At 33.2% G+C, this 18531-nt stretch overlaps 1 protein-coding gene across 1 annotated transcript in view; it reads left to right on the forward strand.

Moving 5' to 3' along the window:
- The window catches only part of LOC120342760 (dynein axonemal heavy chain 10-like), a 59850-nt gene that overhangs the window by 28008 nt on the left and 13311 nt on the right, over window positions 1-18531 (forward strand). The window contains exons 46-74 of the mRNA XM_039411726.2: window positions 121-278; window positions 1035-1277; window positions 1778-1961; window positions 2118-2227; window positions 2976-3134; window positions 3558-3739; window positions 4657-4793; window positions 5219-5362; window positions 5705-5824; window positions 6153-6271; window positions 6695-6848; window positions 7404-7745; window positions 8170-8318; window positions 8944-9046; window positions 9494-9619; window positions 9943-10041; window positions 10251-10380; window positions 10929-11110; window positions 11281-11471; window positions 12040-12283; window positions 12809-12927; window positions 13464-13596; window positions 14326-14454; window positions 15356-15471; window positions 15964-16129; window positions 16235-16387; window positions 16680-16793; window positions 17550-17695; window positions 17982-18175. Coding sequence (XP_039267660.2) covers window positions 121-278; window positions 1035-1277; window positions 1778-1961; window positions 2118-2227; window positions 2976-3134; window positions 3558-3739; window positions 4657-4793; window positions 5219-5362; window positions 5705-5824; window positions 6153-6271; window positions 6695-6848; window positions 7404-7745; window positions 8170-8318; window positions 8944-9046; window positions 9494-9619; window positions 9943-10041; window positions 10251-10380; window positions 10929-11110; window positions 11281-11471; window positions 12040-12283; window positions 12809-12927; window positions 13464-13596; window positions 14326-14454; window positions 15356-15471; window positions 15964-16129; window positions 16235-16387; window positions 16680-16793; window positions 17550-17695; window positions 17982-18175 — 4546 coding nt within the window. The remainder of the gene's footprint in view (window positions 1-120; window positions 279-1034; window positions 1278-1777; window positions 1962-2117; window positions 2228-2975; window positions 3135-3557; window positions 3740-4656; window positions 4794-5218; window positions 5363-5704; window positions 5825-6152; window positions 6272-6694; window positions 6849-7403; window positions 7746-8169; window positions 8319-8943; window positions 9047-9493; window positions 9620-9942; window positions 10042-10250; window positions 10381-10928; window positions 11111-11280; window positions 11472-12039; window positions 12284-12808; window positions 12928-13463; window positions 13597-14325; window positions 14455-15355; window positions 15472-15963; window positions 16130-16234; window positions 16388-16679; window positions 16794-17549; window positions 17696-17981; window positions 18176-18531) is intronic.

The following is an 18531-nucleotide window of genomic DNA, read 5'->3' on the forward strand; positions in this document are numbered from 1 at the left end:
ATTTTGGATTATAAAATCAGTGATGACTAAAATTCAAATCATAAATGGCATAATTTATGTAATGCTTTTAAATTTTATATTATTTAGAAATTCGAATCGTTTCATTTCATTAATTTTTAGGTTCAAACAATCAGAAATGCGCTCATGCATCATTTGAAGAGATTTCAGTTTGAAGGAACAGAGATTGCACTCGACGATAGGATGGGTATTTTCATCACTATGAATCCTGGTTATGCTGGTAGAACTGAACTACCTGAAAGTGTGAAAGCATTGTTCAGGTTAGTAAAAAAACAAGATTTGATCCAATGCAATACCAGGAATGGCCTCCATCCCAAATTTATTGAAACCTTGATTGTTTGTTTTCTCATGTAACAATTGAAATGCTATCAAATTTTGGTATTGATATATAGAAATATAGAAATTATGTATGTTCCAGCTTTTGTTTGTTTTGTTGATCTTTGTAAGATTCAGATATTTATTTTGTCAAGCAAAACCAATATGCGATAATAAATATAATACATGTCACAAATTACCAAAACGGATATCGAATTATTGCAGTTGACGAGGACGAAAGACTCAAACAGTCATCTAGTCTGCAACACCTTGCAGCTGTATTGAAGCAGCAAATATAGCAACAGAACAACTCGATATTAAATATTTATTTAATTAAACACAACCATTCAAAGAAAGAACAACAAAAAATTCGAAATAAACCACGACTTGCCCAGCAAAAGCATTTGACTGCGAGAGTTGATATTTGACGAATATTTTTTACCGAAAGTGATGCTTCCATGTATTATTTGCCCAATTGCGTTGGCTTAGGCATAAGGCATACCAAATTTAATCTTTTTTTATCTGTATGTGCTTAATTTTTATCGCATGAAACGCTTGGAGAGCCTTTTTCGGCTGCTCATCTTTATATAAATATTATTATATGTGTTTCTTTTCGTGAACAAGCACATGCATTACACATATACCTTATGTGGTATGAGTGGAAGCTATGATCTATAACTAAATGTTTTCTCTTCTTTTAGGCCAGTTGTCGTAATTGTACCTGATTTGCAACAAATTTGTGAAATTATGTTGTTCTCTGAGGGTTTCCTGACAGCGAAAGTTCTTGCAAAGAAGATGACAGTATTGTATAAGTTAGCAAAAGAACAACTTTCCAAACAACATCATTATGACTTTGGTCTTCGAGCTCTGAAAGCTGTGTTGGTCATGGCAGGTGACTTGAAAAGAGGATCACCTGACTTGCATGAAGAAGTTGTACTTATGAGGTATGAAAATGGAATATATAGCAATTAATACTAGATATCTTTTTACAAATAAACCCTAATTACAAGCAGATTTCATAACCAGGGTTTATGTTTAGCCTTCACGGTCATTATAATTGTATATCCCTGGTATCCAGAGTGTTTTTGCAGGCTGATAAAACTTTCAATGAGTTTCTGGATGTGATTAAAAAAAATCAGAACACAGATATGCGAGTGATGAGTATTGTCGCAAATTAATGACAACTATTCATGACGATATTAAAACTACTGTGAACTATAACACCAACACAGTAAGCAATACCTCTGCTGCACATCAACATGCAATACAAACTAATGGCATTCAATTGCAGTAGTTATTGTTGAACATAGTCGTCTTGTAATCAACGTTATAAACACAAAGAATGAAATACACATGACTGACATACTCTAAAGTTCACACTTTTTTAAATATTTCTCTTGTGTGCTTATTTTGTCTAACTAGATATTAATTTTATTTTATTTAGAGCTCTTCGTGACATGAATCTTCCAAAATTCATCTTTGAAGATGTCCCATTGTTCTTGGGTTTGATTAGTGATTTGTTCCCGGGACTCGATTGTCCTCGTGTTCGATATCCAAACTTTCATGAAGCTGTCGAAAAAATACTTGTTGATAACCATTGTGTCTTGCTGGAAAACCAAGTTGACAAGGTAAAAATTGTTTGATAAGTCATTTTTGGGGCTCAGGGTTTCTTTTCGTGAGTCCCTTAAAATTCTGCTATTTGGTGTACAAACTAATTGAAACTTAGTCCGTCGTATTGCTTTATGTGTTACAAGATAAAAATGTTAAATTGTGCTTTTCATCAGGTCGTTCAAATATATGAAACAATGATGACCCGCCATACAACAATGATTGTTGGACCAACAGGTGGTGGAAAATCAGTCGTCATCAACACATTGTGTCAAGCACAAACAAAGTATGTTCTGTTCTAAACTTAGGTCATTTTGCAAAGTTTCTTGTCAGATCATGCCATGTAAAGTGTATTAATTGTGAATATTTTTCATATTAGATAGGTACATTTTTGAAAATGAATCAATTTCACGTTTCAAGTTTTAGTAAACATTTGAATTGATATTGAATATGCAGATTTTTTGAGGGGTTGAATTTTTGCTTATGTATGCAAATGAAGATCTATGTAGAAAAATTTGTTCAACATTATAAGCTCCACACCAGGATATCATTATTTATCTCATAAAGAATATAATTAAACTATATAATAAATTATACATCTCGAAACAAGGTTCTGTCATAGTTCTGTCAGACTATTAGTAAGCATTTACAACATATAAATGAATTATTATTATACACCAGAAATTTTACTTATAACATACATTATTCTCAATTATCTTTTACAGGTGTTTTTATTTTTCTAGGCAAAAGATCCCTTAATATATCATAACCATATGATTTTCTGCAATGCAATGTAATGTACAAATATACACATACAAAACCTATGTTATTTCTCTATATAATATGCACAGGATTTTGTCACCATCAGACTGTATCCACTTTATTTCCATATGCACAATTCTCATTCAAATATTGAGAATCTGTAAGTACCAACTCTAGTTGGACATCCTTGATTGGGAGAAAATAATATATCTTCAAACTGGAGATACAATGGTTATAACTTGTTTTTAACAACACCTTCTTTATTCAATCAGACTGAATCTTCCAACAAAACTATACATCATCAATTCAAAAGCGATGACTGTGGTTGAGTTATATGGAATACTGGATCCAATAACTAGAGATTGGACTGATGGTGTTCTATCAAACATCTTCAGAGAAATCAACAAACCAACAGAAAAGAAGGAAAGGAGGTGAGATAGTTTTTTAAAGTTGAAGTATGACATCTCAATTTCTTTTTAATATATTTAGTTGTCAACAATTGACTTATCTTTTTGGCTACGAAACCCTAGACAAATTTTTCGAATATTTCCTTATTAAATTATTTTGTTTACTTCGGCGCTATTCAATTCATCTAAATATTTTGTTAAAATTTAATAAGTTACTTATTTTGACTTGACTTTAAAAATGCAAGGGGGAGAATTTTTTGGCAATGTTCATATAAGCAGCTATTCTTGAATATGGGTAAAGTGAACAACATATTTTTATAAATTATTGAATACTTTTTTGCTCTTTGACGTCAAGAGGTTTTACAGTAATTAATTCATAATGATAACTATATTATATGTTATTTAATATTTTCAGCCTTCTCAAAATTTTCTTTTATTTTTTTCCAGGTATATCCTCTTTGACAGTGATGTTGATGCATTATGGGTTGAGAACATGAACTCTGTCATGGATGACAATAAACTATTGACGCTTGCTAATGGTGAACGTATCAGACTGCAAGGCCATTGTGCTCTTTTATTTGAAGTCGGTGATCTACAATATGCTTCTCCCGCAACTGTATCTAGAGCAGGTGAGATGTCTGCTGTGTATGAGATTCTTAATATACCAGTATATACGGTAAATGTTTCAAGTTATGAACCTAATATGACACTGTGGTCGGTGTCTGACTGGTGGTGAAATTATTCCCACCTCTTTATTTACCTATGCCCAACTATACTATATGGGAAGTTTCTGCATTTTTATTGGCATTTCACAAATTTGTCCCAAACAGGGCATCTGGTATGTTAAGTGTCTATTGCAATATATTTACGTAATTGTTTAGAAATGCTTATCTCAATAACTGCATTTAGCAAGTATACATTTTCTAGCATTTGGTTGTTTTGTACTTTCTTTAATCACGTGATCATGTGATTTTTGCCCAAACGTGATGACTTGGCTGAAACGCGTTTGTGTCCGAATACTACACTATTGTCGTTTTTTTCAACTTCTATGCGTGACTCACTTTTCTACAAATGTAACGCCCGACGAGCCTCCTACTGCTGCTCATCGAACCTTCCATAGATATTATTATGTGTTATTTTCATTGAACATCCATGGTCATTACTCGCTATAAACTTTATGTTTGGCTCGTTTTCCAGGCATTTCTGTTATATAATTTGTTCGTTTCATTGAGTGTTATGCTTCCAGATTGCCGAAATAAATTATATTGTATTTATTATTATCTGATCTGAACTGTGGTTTATAGCTATACACACTACACATGAATGTTTTTAAGCTTATCATTGATCATAATACTTGAATATGTTTTTTCCAAATGTCTACATTTTAATTTTGGGTATTCTGATTACCAGTACTTTATATTTGCTTCTAATTTATATCAGTCTAGAAATAGGTTTATACAACATTTTTTCAAATTAGTAGACTCGTTTTGCTTTCATCTTTATTTTTTGTGTCTTCAAATCATTTCAAGTTTGTTAACTCTTCAAGGTATGGTCTATGTTGATCCAAAGAATCTCAATTATGAGCCATACTGGAAAAAATGGTTGAGTTACAGAACTTCCAAAACTGAAGAGGAAATGTTACAAAAACTTTATGAAAAATATGTTCCTATATCCATTGATTATGTGAGTTTTATACTTCTTGTAAACCTATCTCGGTGAAACAGAATTACCTAATATGGCTTGATGGCTAAATACTATCTGTCTGTATCCGTTTCATTGTACTTTTTTAAATTAAACTTGAATGCAACAATGAATGGCATATTTTTATTATTGACACTCTTTAATGCAATTTTCAATGATTACCTACCGATTTTCTGTCATAACTGATAGCTATTTAGTATTTACTGTGTTCAGTTCTATTTCCACTTTCAAATAAGGACTTGCAACCTTGATGAATAATTTAGTAAATACTTTAGTAAAAATATAGTAAAAGGTTTTTGGAACCCGTCAGAAAAATTTCGATAGACTCAACTTATGTCTGAACTTTAATAGCCAAGTTTTTAAATTTCTATTCCTCCAAGTTTTTTTAAATTCATTTTAACATTCAGGTATATGAAGGAGTACTTGATGGCAGACAAGGAAAACCATTAAAAACAATTGTTCACCAAACTAATTTGAATATGACAACACAGTTATGTATGATGCTCAATTCTGTACTTGCTGATTTCAAGTTGGATAATTATGGCCCAACAGTAAGTTTGCATTTTTAATATAGAAAAACATAATTCTAAGACATTTTATACCAAATTTTTATGCTATTTTGGCTAACATAAAATTAAATATTAGAAAAATAAAATTGTACTCATGATTATATACTTTTGAACAAATCTAGTGATTAGTTTTATTTTAATATTAATATATCACCAATTGCATTTCTAGAAATCAGTGCTAAATTTGTTAACATAGTTTCAACACTGTTACTCAATTTGGACATAAAACTACAGATTATTTATCTACTCTTTTATCATCTCACCACTTTTTGACCTAAATATTATAGTATATTTTAATTAATTATTACATTGTCTTATGAATAGGTCCTGGAATGCCTGTTTTTGGAATGTATGTATTGGTCAATCGGTGCAACATTGGTTGAAGATTCCAGAGTAAAATTCGATGAATGTGTTAAAAAGGCTTCAGCAATGACTTCAGTTCAGGTTGATACAAATTTCTTATTTTATCTCAAGAAAAAAATAAATACAATGTTTCTTTCTTTAGAATGAGGATGAGAACATTTCCCATATTCCAAATGCAGTTAATACAAAGGAAAGGGTATTAGTGTTAAAACACTTTTAACAACTGAATGTCCAGCAATTCTCTATATTTAAACCCCATGGTCACAAATTCAAATTGAGAATAGAGTTGTCCTGATCTGGTGTTGAATAATATTCACTTCTCCATCATTATGAAATTGTCGTCTTGATGAGATTAGCAAGCAAAATTGATTCTCGAATCTTTTTCATTAAAATTATAATTCATTTTTAGGATGATGAAAAAAATCCTGCCAAAGCTGGCGATCTTCCTTCCAAATATCCATCATTGTATGATTATCATTTTGATCTGGAAACAACATCTTGGGTGCCGTGGAGTCAGATCGTTCCAAAGTATGGTGAAGTTTTGAATTGAAATGGAGCGATAATGAGTTAATGGGTTTATCAAAGAAGTTTTATTAACATATAAATGGAAAAACATTGAAACATAAATATATCATTGTTGGAAAGCTTTGTAGACATATCAAACACATGCATATAATAAGAAATTGGATTAAAATGCAATAGGATATTAGCTACAGACAAAGTATTCCTATGAAGTTTTAATTGAAAAAGGAAAAAGAACTCGAATTGGTAATTAATTAATATCACCATGGGATGGCAAAAATAATCTTGAGTCATAAGAAAAAACAAAATTCACCAGAAGTCATGTTTATCATTACTTAGAGCATCTTGACGATAAATAGTATCTTTGCCATTTCTTATGGTGCTTTCGTTATAAATTGGTCATCTCTTAATCTAGATTTTTATCTTCAGATATGTCCATGATCCAGCTTTGAATTACAATCAAATTCTTGTACCTACAATCGACACAACCAGAACAACATGGTTACTTAATCTCATGATCAGCATAAAACGACCTGTTGTACTTGTGGGTGAAACGGGAACATCTAAAACTGCAACCATTCAGGTAACATTGGGAGAATTGTGTTTCAAGTTTAGAAATCACAGTTTGGATATGGAAAGTATGTGATCAGATATAGGATTAGGAAAGATATATAGTCACTCTTGTTCTTCTTTGTAAATGCCATCAAATATTTTAGATTTGTCATTGCATTCCAAAATTATGAATATTGCTGTTATTATACTCATGCTGTAATCATTCTAATCTGGTATTACAACCAAAATTCCAAACCTTATTGCAATTCAAACATCATACGCATGCCGCCCCATCCGGTCATTATGACAACAGAAAGTTGATATCAGAATATTCTTTATGACATATTCTACAGGTTTGCTTCTAATAAGGCTCCACACAAGCAACTAATCATTAGTTTGTGATTTTGGTGAACCAGAACTTCTATGAATTGGTATATTTAACCTAAATTTTTACAGCATGTGTGAAGTGGTGAGATTAGGAGTGGGTTTTGATCTTTCACCTGCAAAGTCAATACAGTTAGGTCTTATCCACTAACCTACCAGTAACTCTTGATTCAGAAAATAATACTGTAATATTCTCTTGCAGAGTTTCCTTCGAAACCTTGATACTGATGCTCACCTACAACTTCACATCAACTTTTCATCACGAACAACATCAATGGATTTGCAACGTAATTTTGAGGCAAATGTTGAGAAACGTACTAAAGACACATATGGTCCTCCACCTGGAAAACGACTCATTGTTTTTATGGATGACATGAACATGCCTCAAGTGGATACTTACGGAACGCAACAACCAATCGCTTTACTCAAACTTCTCCTGGAAAAAGGAGGAATGTATGACAGAGGCAAGGAATTGAATTACAAATACCTGAAAGACATGGGATACATTGCGGCTATGGGAAAAGCTGGTGGTGGTCGTAATGAAGTAAGTAACAAAGAAAAGTCATGTAAAATTTTATTACACAGAACTTCTTAGGAGAGTCAACAGGTATGACATCTTGTTCCAGTCAATGAGTATATTTTATCACTACTGATAAATCAATTCATTTTCACTATATGCTGTCATCAAAGTGCCACCTTTTTAAATTCGAGTACAAAACTTATAAAAGCAGTTTTGTGATGAATCAATAGAACATAAAAACATCTAGGGAAAGAATAAAAAATTGAAATAATACAACAATTGGTGATGTTTCTCTTCTGTTTATATCTTTTTTGTGAACCTAATTAACTTTGAATAGTTGATTCATGGAACTTTACTTACTCACCGATTCATTTTTTAATGCTTCACATCCAGACCCACACTGAAGATAAATAACCTTTTATTTAATCCAGTTGATTTTCTTGTGTAGGTGGATCCGCGTTTCCTTTCACTATTCAGTGCTTTCAACATGACTTTCCCAGCTGAAGAATCTCTCAAAAATATTTATGAGTCTATATTACGAGGTCATAATCAACCTTTTGCAGATGAAATTCAACAATGTGTTGTTCTTCTTACCAGGTAGGTTATTCTTTATTGAGAGCATCTGTACGATCTGTCTTAATAAGAAGCACTCAATTCAAGTATTCAAGTAGCAATTTTATCATATATATATATCGACAAAATCATTATCTTTCATTTTCTGCTTCATATTTTGAGAATCAGGTTCAGAGAATTCATGGAATTTTTAGTGATCCCCTCAGTATATCTACTAATATTATCACACACTCCACTCAGCCAAACTTGACTTTTGATGCTTGGGCTAAACATTCTTTTTGCAAGTGAAAAAATTGGAATTTTTGCATGCATGCTCTCATGATAAATTTTGGTGCTCCCGAAGTATGCGAACCAAGATGGCGGACATCGGAACGTAACATGGGTAACAGGTTAGGGTTAGGCGATAATTTCTTTCCAATTTTCCTTATTTTAGTCCTATTATCAGTTCGAAGACTAGCCAAGAGCCTCTCGTAGTATTTATACCTCAAATTATGGCCTAACCCTAACCTAGTACACATATTACATTCCGATGTCCGCCATCTTGGTTCGCATACTTCGGGAGCCCCTAAATTTTACTATATTACATCCATATAAATGGTTGTTTTTGAGTTTAGCTCAAACTGTTAACTTTTGTTTTCTCATATTCCAGATGTACTCTTGAGTTGTATAAAACGATTGTCAACGAACTCCCACCAACACCTTCTAAATTTCATTACATTTTCAACTTGAGAGATTTATCGAGAGTTTATCAGGTATATTTAATGTACTTGTAACCATCTGCATGCACCTTGTACTATTATGATTTTTTTCCACAAAAACATTTTACTTGCCATCCACTCTGAACAAAGCTCTGTACAATCATATACTAATATGTAAGTAGCTAACATACCTTGAAAAGGCCAGAATCACCCTGCTTTAGCCGTATCTGCCTAATTTATTACACCTTCGGTTAGGTGTTGGGAATAGTATTTAAGCCCCAAATTTTCAACCTGCAATGTGAACCTACCTAAGTATGACGTTTTCACCACTAAACCATTGTAGCTATTTAACAAATGCTGAATTAACCATTCTTAATTGCTAATTATTTATTAGAATGTATACAATAATTGAGTCTTTTACACATCTCGAGTAAAAAAAATATACGGTAATAAAAAATGTCTAAAATAAAAAAACTTACAATATAGAATATTTGATTTTAGGGTCTATGCCTCACAACACCAGAAAGATTCACAACAATTCAACATTTGATTCGTGTTTGGAGAAATGAATGTTTGAGAGTTTTCCATGATAGATTGATTGATCAGAAAGACAAAGATGCTGTTCAGGTAACTTTGATATCTCTTTAGTTGATAAGGTTGTTGAACAAATATGTGTATATCAATTTAATCAAAGGCTATTAAAGTGATTCTGAATCAATGAAACTGTCAGTAGAACAGTTGTGGATTGGACTTAGATTAAGAACTGCCAGTAATCAGTAATTACTTTGCGCGTGTTCGAATCCAGTGATCCATATGATGCTTCTTTAATGTCTCAAACTCTCTTGATCCACATTTTTGAAATTTATTTTGAGTATTTTATGTACTATTTTTTACTATTCTAGTATTTATTACTATTCTAATATTCATATTCATCTTTTTTTATTTACCAGAGTATGATTGAAAAGCTGGTTCAAGAAAATTTCTCAAAACATGAAGAATTTATCATGAGAAATCCTGTCTTGTATGGCGATTATCGTACTGCATTGCAAGTAAGAAAAGCTTTCATTTGTTTATCAACCTAGCACTTAGGTATTTCTAAAACTATCTAACATCATGCAAATTCATCAAGCCTGCATTCAAAACTTAATATGAAGATCAAAATTTGAATATGCTCCTCAGGGAACTATTTTTTTATGATATTATTGCTGTTTAAGTAACTACCATAAGTTAGTCTATATAATATTCTTACTTATACTAGGACAATGAGCCTCGATTGTACGAAGATGTTCAAGATTTTGATGCAGCTAAAGCTTTGTTTCAAGAAATTCTTGAAGAATATAATGAATCTCATACTCCAATGAATCTTGTTTTATTTGAAGATGCATTGGGTATGTAAACATGGAAATTTTCACTCCATTTTGGATTAGTTTTAACTTTTATAATCTTTAAATTCCGAATCAGTTTGGTTAGCTCATTACTGATGTTTCTTTTGCAGCAGTAGTTTTTTTTTGCTGAGCAATATTAATTCAAACTCCTTTCGAACACAACAAAAACACAGGTGCGACTGTGGTACATCGTGTGAAGCACTAGGATCTGATTATCATGCTCACATTTGAATCTCATGGGGGATAATTAGGTGTGACGACATTGCAGGAGTGGTTCAAGTAATCACATGCTTGGTTATGGCTTCCTCCACCATCCAAGTAACAAATAACTGGCCAACTATTCCTGTACCCGACTAGTAGATGGATGAGCGGCGTGGTTTTCCACATGATTTAAACATCTTACCAGATTTCTTCGCCTCTGGGATGAATATGAAAATTCAATCCTTTCTCAATTTTTTTTTAGAAAAGTCAACTTTAATCATAAAGGCAATTTTCATACCTAACCTGCCATTGTCTGCCATATAGTTTACAACTGTATTATTTCATTACAGATCATCTTACTCGTGTACATCGTGTTATAAGAATGGAGCTTGGAAATGCATTGCTCGTTGGTGTAGGCGGCAGCGGTAAACAGAGTTTAACAAAACTTGCATCATTTGCAGCAGGTTGCGAAATATTTGAGATTCAACTGAGCAGAGGATATGATGAGTCAGCATTTAGAGAAGATTTGAAGGTTAGTAATTTGCTGAATGTCATCAGTTGGGAAATGTTAGTCTTTGATGTGAAGGGATAACAAAAAATAACAGATTCTGCAAAAGCAAGATTTTCATTCCTTTCCAAACTTTATTTGAATGTTTCATCTCATTCTCACCGATCAAGGTAACGATCTTTCTATACTTTCAGATTCTTTACAACATGCTTGGTATTGAGAATAAGAAAACTGTTTTCCTATTCACTGACTCTCATGTGGCTGAAGAAGGTTTTCTTGAATTGATCAACAACATGTTGACATCTGGAATGGTTCCTGCTCTGTACGCAGATGATGAAAAGGAAGGCATTATTGGACAAATGAGAGATGAAGCTGGGAAAAACGGGTAATAGTAAATTATGAGTCATTCACTACTTTATATAACAAGAGAGGTACACTACATGAAGTGTAGGTGATAACCTAGCAGTTTAAGCGCTAGGCTTAGCTGTAATCCCACGCCCACCCCCTCACCTAATTGGTTATGCAATGTGAACCTGAGTGAATCTGAAACTTCCAAAAATAGTATCTCTCTAATAAAGTTAAATATTAATGTTCGCTCACACAGTGCTTTGTTCAGAGTAAACATCATGAATAAGCCTTGTGCAAAAAAGTAGTGGAAAATTAGATGTATAAGGCTATTTGATTTTTTCTAATCTTCATTATTTACTGTAAAAATTTCTAAAAAATATACGAATGTAATAAATATATTTCTAGATATGGATCAGCAAAGGAATCTATTTAATTTTTTCTAATCTCTATCATTAACTGTAAAAATTTCTAAAAAATAATGGAATGTAATAAATATATTTCTAGATATGGATCAGCAAAGGAATCTATTTAATTTTTTCTAATCTCTATCATTAACTGTAAAAATTTCTAAAAAATATACGAATGTATTAAATATATATTTCTAGATATGGACCAGCAAAAGAAGCTATTTGGCAATACTTTGTTGGCAAATGTCGAGATAATCTCCACATTGTACTTGCAATGTCACCAGTTGGAGATACGTTACGTATAAGATGCCGTAACTTCCCTGGAATGGTCAATAATACTGTTATTGACTGGTTCTTACCATGGCCTGAACAAGCATTGTATGCTGTTGCAACATCTTTTATATCGGAAAATCAAATGATTCCCGAAGAACATGTTGACCAGGTTTGCGATGCTCTTGTAATTTGATTACTGACCACAGAATGAATTGAGTGTTTGATTATGCCCGTGAGTATAATTCCATCCAAAAATATACTTATAATATGACCAGAGAAAAATTGGCTATTCCGCATATTTAAATCAGTTTGGCTGATAACACTCCAATTTAGCTCGGAGTCAAATAAAATTTAAATATCCAAAATTTTTTTTTTGCATTCAAATTTTATTAAAGATAAGTAATGGTGATTGATGGATTTTTTTGCCATATTTTGTCCTTTTTTATTTATATTTATTTCTTATTTTTGTGCAGAAAAATGAACCATCTTCGGATGGTTCAAATTATTAAAATTAACGCTTGTAATAGCAATTAAATAATAGTTTGATTAAAAAATAAGAATGATTTTTATTTAAACCAAACTTTAATTGCATCCTCACTTTACTATAGCTAATCAAATTCAAATTAATGTACAAGTTAGGTAGCATATATTAAAATATCTCACAACTTCACAACTAAACAATTTTTGTTTTCAGGTTGTTGCACACATTGTATTTGTTCATCTATCTGTTGGTGAGTACAGTACATTGTTTGCTCAGAAGTTGAGAAGAAATAACTACGTAACACCAAAGAATTATCTGGATTTCATTTCAAGGTAAAAACACATAATAGAATATTTATAATGTAACATTTGATCATAAAATTATGACAACTTTCTTGAGTTACAGTACATTTTATAATCTCTCTAGCACCGTCGTTGTGACAGGCTGTCATTTTTATGTAGGTAGGACTTCAATTAATGTACCAACTATTTGACTTTTGAGATCAAATTTGATCATTGGAAAGCTCTTTCGACTCGTTTGACAAGATGGAAGGCTATGGACGTTTCCCTGACCTTTGTCCCTTGAAATGTTCTCCCTCTACCTAAAATTTCGAATGGTCATTTTGAGAGTGATTTGGAGGGTTAGCATGTACAAACTGACTCACTCAAGTTTAAAGAAGCGCCTGATCGGGTGCACAAATCGCAATTGTTCCCTCATTGTTTCCTTTTTGCTAATCGGTCATTGTTGTGGTAATAAACAAGGAAATTGATTCTTGGGGAAACGCCCATTCCATCTCATATCTAGAGTTTACCTGGTTACAATTATATGTAATATGGCTGGATTTAATTTTGCAATAAATTAATTTTAGTTATAATTCATTGCTGGACAAAAAAGATCAAGAAATTTTGAAAATGTGTGAACGTTTGGAAGGAGGATTGATGAAACTTTCTGAAGCTTCTGAGCAACTGGAAGAACTTAACAAAAAACTTGCAGTCCAAAAGGTTAGTGCAGTCTACTAAGTACTGTATATTTACCCCAAAAATTCACATGCAATTGTATGAGGCCTGAAGTATTTTATTGAATTCCTTTCTTCTATTAAAATGTCTAAAATATAATATGCGTACCCATTGTTTTTCGCTGCTTGGAATTTTTTTTTATCAAATGCTAACAAATATGTTATGGTAAGTTCTTTATAGAATATTTCATTGAATATTTAAAACATAACAAAATTTTAAACAATGTCTATCTATAAACTATAGATGTATCGATCACGAATTATCGAAATACATATTAGGATAGGATTTACATGTTTATCCTGGGGGAGAAGAGAGTCGATAGGGCGGCTTAATTATATGGCGCACCGAAGTCTCTCGTCCAGTTACCAGTCCAAGGACTAGTTAGCCAGTTATTCATTTTTGGAAGCATGAACTTGATGATGGAGGAAGCCGTAACTGACCAGCGGCCATGTGAACCACCCTACGGCAGCGAGGGGTCCAGCAATCCTCTCACACATAACCATCCCTGCATGGGATTCGAAGCTGCGAACCCATGCAGGGTAATCAGAGGTGCGATGGTGAGCATATTCCTAACGCTTAGCATGATGCACCACTCTGACGAGCCTTGAACTCGAGCCAGTTACTTTTATCTAGTCGACTTTTTGAACCTTGGTAAATGTGAGTTCATCTGTACTTACCCATTTTAATCCATAACGCTTCTCATGATAACCACAGGTCGCTGTCACTGAAAAAACGGAGGCCTGTGAAATGCTGCTGGAAGATATTACAAATAAACGTGAGGTTGCAACTGAGAAAAAAGAACTTGCTTCTGCAAAAGCTACTGAAATTGAAGAACAAAATAAGGTAATCTGTTATTTGAAAATATCCTCAATTTTTAGTTACTATAAATTGCTTATTACAAATTAACTGTCAATGTGGCAAATATAGGTATTCAACCCTTTCCATGCGATTTTTATTTTTTATTAAATAATCGTATTTGCTACGCCGATTTTATGCATTTGTACCCCCACAACTAATCGATCGACTAACGAAAAACTAATCATCCTCTGCTGCCCACTGACGGCTCGTTGGAAAGCTTATTTGAAGAGCTTGCAATTGGCGATTAAAAAAATTTTAAAAGTGGTGGTCTGAGTCACAAACCGGATAGAAAAAAGGCATTTTCTTTTCTTGGGAGTTGAAACTTCAAACCGTGATAAAAAATAGAAATATTCGCTGAATCCTTTACTGTTACCGCTTCGTGGTTGGCAAACAATAGCATAATATTGCTGTATTAATTTCGTGATCTAACTCAAAATACTTTGGTAGATGGAAGGAATAATATGTCTTCTATTACCATCCAAAAAACACCAAAATTTGCATAAATTTCAAAAACACTCCCTCGTTCCGCCGCAAATAAAATTCCCGTCGTAAACGAAAGCAAGATTTACCGTCGCTTATGTTAATCTCGAAGAAGACTTCTTATCAATAAACTAAAATCCGGAAAAACTAGACCAACAGTTTGCGACCAATTGCTAAATAAAACAGTGGAGTACATCAACGTACCCGCCGCAATCTAGCGACTTTTGCCGTTGGTACATATACGTGCCCACCGCACGGAAAGGGTTAAATAATAAGTTGGTTGACAAAGTATTCCAAATAGAATACTTTTTAGTTTTATCGATAGGGTCACATTTTGGTACATGGACCTTCACAATATTTAAGACACATCACATACATTTGTAATAGTCCTTCTATTCCATTCCAGATCATTGCAGTTGAAAAGCTAGATGCTGAAGAATCGTTGGCAGAAGCAATGCCTGCACTTGAAGCTGCAAGATTGGCTCTACAAGATCTTGATAAATCTGACGTCACAGAAATCAGGTATTTTACAAATGGGTTCATATAAAGCAGTGGTTCTCAAACCATGGCCCGCAGGTCAATTACGCAATGATTTAATATGGCCCGCCAAACTGAAGTGAAATAGTTTAACACCTAGTGTTTTTACTTTTTTGGGGTTATAGATACCGCCAATTGTTACATCGTTATCACAGTTTAAGCACTATATACTCGTAACAATTAAATTATAACGGTATCTTAATTATACATACTGATACCAGCATCGGCCTCTAGCGGGCGCTACCCTCTTCTAGACCACGAATATCCTTCCACTTCTAACTTTGGCCCCCGGGGAATCAACTTTGGAAACTGATTTAACAAATACCCCACTGTCTGTCTTTTATGCCGTAAAGTTGAGATTTATATTATCGATTTCTTGGGTAGTTTTGTTGTTTGTAATGTAATATAATATCATATTATTAAATGAAATCAAGACTTTACTACAATAGTGTATAAATTTTTTTTATTTTATCACAGATCCTTTGCTAAACCACCGAAAGCTGTACAAACAATCTGTGAATGTATCTTAGTAATGAAAGGTTATCGGGAAATATCATGGAAGCAAGCAAAAGCAATGATGTCTGAAGCCAATTTCTTGAAAAGTTTGATGGAAATGGATGTTGACGCAATTGGAAATAACCAGGTATATTCATCAAGTGCAGCAGTAACAAAAGATAGATGTATATGGAGTGAAAGTATAGGTGAATAACTAAGTTATCCTTATACATTTATCATCCTATTCCAACAGACCCGTACTGTGAAAGGATTTTTGAAAAGTCTTGGTGTGTCAGTAAATGAAATGAAGTCAATCTCCAATGCTGGTTATGGTATGATGAAATTTGTTGAAGCTGTCATGGGATATTGTGAAGTTGCAAGGGAAATTAAACCAAAGAGAGAGAAGGTAACCAAAATTTTTGCTCTCTTTATTTGAACCTTTCAGAAACTAAACATTCTTAATCATGAAAAATTTTGTGTTATTTCCAATATACTTCTGCCAAATAGACATCAAAATTGGCATCTTATAAGTATACCTATATTGAGTTGTTGTGATAAGGACGAGTGCAAAAAGGAGAATCCCCATATTATACAATGTCTTTCAACCTGTAATTTACCAGTGCTGAAAAATCAAAATATTTCTCGTGTGGATATTGAATGTTTATATCATGAGATGAATTTCTTATTTATCAAAACAGGTGGCCAGATTAGAAAGGAATTATCATCAATCAAAACGAGATTTGGACAAAATCAACAAGGAATTGACAAATTTAAATGATGAACTCGAAGTTTTAAGACTGAAATATGAACAGGTTGGACATTTCTATTTTACAAATGTACAAAGATTTCAGTTAAGACAAAAATTGAAGTGATTAATGAATCCTTTGCTCAGAATAAGGTTCTGCACAAGCAGTCATATAAATATATACAGAAAAAACAGGTTTTTTGGCGGAATAAGTATAGGGAGTACTAGTCAAGGGGTGTGCAACAGGTGGCCCTGCGGGCCACAACCCGGCCGTCCAAGCCATTTAGTGTACCCCAGCAGAGCTATCATGAAACTATCTCAATTCGTGAATAATTTCGAGTGATACCATTGTGAAACCATTGTGACGTAACAAGCTAAAATTTTACAGCGTCAAACATCATGCTGCGGTTAACTGGTTAGTTTTACCCGGTTAACGGTTAAACGGTTTCCCAGGCCTAGTACGAATACATGTTTTTTATTTCTGTGGCTGCGTTAAATCTTTTGCAGTGTTGCCCAGTGCCTTTATTACTGTAAAACTATGCAAGAGCCGTATTCTCTTCACTTGCCTTTCTCGCTAAATATTTTGTGTGGCCCAGCTAGATGACTGAAGTTGGTTATATGGCCCACCGAAAAAAACATTTTGCACACCCTGTACTAGACTAATTGATATCTAAGCCTAAGATCTCAATCTATGGTGTCGTCATGAACAAACTTCTGCTTACTCTACATTGACATTTTGCTATCAAGTCAATTGCCTTGTCATTTATCATACATAGATAGGTCGTCAGAGTCATAATATAAACTTAAAAATGAAACTTTCCAGGCTATTGCTGAGCAACGTCAGTTGCAAGAAGAAGCAGAAATTATGGAACGTCGTTTGATTGCTGCTGATAAATTGATAGGAGGACTCGGCTCAGAGAATATAAGATGGACAAAAGATTTAGAAGAACTCAAAGTCAGGAGAATCAGGTACTGTATTTGTTACAGCCTTAGATTATATACTTTCAAAACTGAAGTATCGAAGAAAATTCATGTATCGGAGAATTTCAGGTATTTCAGTAGTGTGTACCAGGTTAGGGGTAGGCCATAACTTTATTCTGATTTTTTTTAATTTTAGTTCCATTACGAGTTCTGGTACTTTCTGTGTTAGTCAAGTGAATAGGTTTCAGTTCCTTTACACAACTTGGTACACACACTTCTGGAGCGCGAATTTTGAAGCAGCTTAGAGAAGCAATTTTCTTCATTCTGTTTCCAGGTTGATCGGTGATTGTTTGGTGTCTTCTGCTTTCCTTTCTTATGAAGGAGCATTCAGTTGGGAATTTCGTAATAACATGGTGTATAAAGATTGGGTTCATGATGTCACGAAGAGAAATATTCCATTGTCTGATCCATTCAGAATTGAAAAACTTCTGACAGATGATGTTGAAATCAGTAAATGGGGATCTGAAGGTAAATTTCTGTTAAATCAAGTTGTGCAAGTGTGATCATCCTCATAAAGAGGAAAGTTGATAATACCACTTAATTTCATACAAAACACTCCCTCTTGCCAGGTACTTGTTCAATTCTGGTAGGGGAATAGTTAGCCAATTAATTGTTTTAAATGAATGAACTTAGTTATGTGGTATGTTTTTTTCGTTGTTTCCATGTCAATTATATTTAACCAACAACATGTAAACATTCATGAATAATTTTTTGAATCACACGTTGGAATGTAGACTCCTGATAATAATTTTGAATACTGTTTTGTGAATTTTATGAGACTGCCATTTTTTGCCTATTGCTGTTATTAAATAATTAATATAAGT

This window comes from Styela clava, chromosome 3, assembly GCF_964204865.1.
Source record: "Styela clava chromosome 3, kaStyClav1.hap1.2, whole genome shotgun sequence".
In the NCBI taxonomy this organism is placed as follows: Eukaryota; Metazoa; Chordata; class Ascidiacea; order Stolidobranchia; family Styelidae; genus Styela; species Styela clava.